Source organism: Apium graveolens, unplaced genomic scaffold (assembly GCF_009905375.1).
Source record: "Apium graveolens cultivar Ventura unplaced genomic scaffold, ASM990537v1 ctg8463, whole genome shotgun sequence".
NCBI lineage: Eukaryota > Viridiplantae > Streptophyta > Magnoliopsida > Apiales > Apiaceae > Apium > Apium graveolens.
The window spans coordinates 34,717-36,117 of record NW_027421199.1 but is presented as its reverse complement, the minus strand read 5'-3'; the positions used below and the strand labels follow the sequence as shown (position 1 = coordinate 36,117).

Below are 1,401 nucleotides of genomic sequence, written 5' to 3'. Positions count from 1 at the left end.
ATTTGGAAAATCATATGAGATTATATTCCAATTAAAATGATTCTATTTATTACCTAACTATGGAAATTTTTATTTAGCTAGATATTACAACTAATTATACTTATCTCAAATGACATGAAAACGTGTAAAACCATATAAAAAACAAATTAAGAAGAAACAAAGATCTTAACATATAAATGCGTGTTCATGTTATGCATCAAGAAATTTAATTATATTGATTTGCCTCATTGGCAAAGAAATCTCAGATGCGTTTACAAAAATGCACACATTTCTTATTTAGTAGTGAAAGAGCAAAAAAGAGTTATATATAAACACATAACTTCCATATACTTTGATCTTGCCCTGTTTGGTGTTTTCTACAAAAATCATACAAGGCATCATGACAAGAAAGAAGGTGAAGTTAGCATTCATCAGTAATGATGCTTCTCGAAAAGCGACATTCAAGAAAAGGAAGAAGGGGCTGATGAAGAAGGTTGGAGAGTTGAGTACCTTATGTGGTATTGATGCTTGTGCTATCATTTATAGTCACTATGAGCCCCAACCTGAAGTGTGGCCTAATACAGAAGGTGTTCAGCGTGTGTTGTCTCAGTTTAAGCGAATGCCGGAGATGGAGCAGAGCAAGAAGATGGTTAATCAGGAGAGTTTTATGCGACAGAGGATTGCGAAAGCTAATGAGCAGTTGAAGAAACAGTGTAAGGATAATAGGGAGAAGGAAATGATTGAGGTTATGTATCAGTGTTTGACGGGGAAAATTGGTTTACAAAATTTGATGATCCCGGATTTGAATGATCTTGGTTGGCTTATTGATCACAAGTTGAAGGAGATTTATAAAAGAATTGATCAGATATCGGCTACTAAGAAAAAGAATACTACTCCTGGGAAAGTTGGCTCTGGCTCTGGATCTGGCTGTGGCTCGGGATCAGCTGCTGCAATGTTGAAAGGTAAAGGAGTGGCTAATTGTGTTGATGGAACGGAAGAAAAGGCTATAGAGGGCGAGATGGAAGCAATGCAGCAGCAGCAGCAGAGACCGCCTTGGTTTAGCGACTGGATCAACAGCAATAGTGGGAACAGCAGTACTGATCAGATGCTGAACCAGCAGCAACACTGCCAGAATTTGGGATTTAGTCACGGTGAGGAGATGATGATGCCCTGTGGAGATGCGCAGAATGGTGGCATGTGGTCAAGTGCATTCTTTCCATAGTTTCCAATCAAGGAGAAGCAGATGAAAGGATTTGTGTGACAGTGCTGGTTACTTGTGTTTTTGTTGTTTTTTGGATCAACCTTGAGGATAATGGTTAAAAATACCCATTTTTGGGTTGAATTTGCTCAAAATATCCATTTTCAAAAAATATGCTCAAATGCTAATTACACGCATTTGAGAATACTAAAGATACGCATTTC

General features: G+C 37.8%; 1 protein-coding gene across 1 annotated transcript; it reads left to right on the top strand.

The window, feature by feature from the left end:
- The first annotated feature begins 379 nt into the window (after window positions 1-379).
- LOC141705028 (agamous-like MADS-box protein AGL80) lies at window positions 380-1,201 on the top strand. Its single transcript, XM_074508101.1, has one exon. It carries the CDS (start codon window positions 380-382, stop codon window positions 1,199-1,201), a length of 822 nt encoding a protein of 273 aa, XP_074364202.1.
- The last annotated feature ends 200 nt before the right edge of the window (window positions 1,202-1,401 follow it).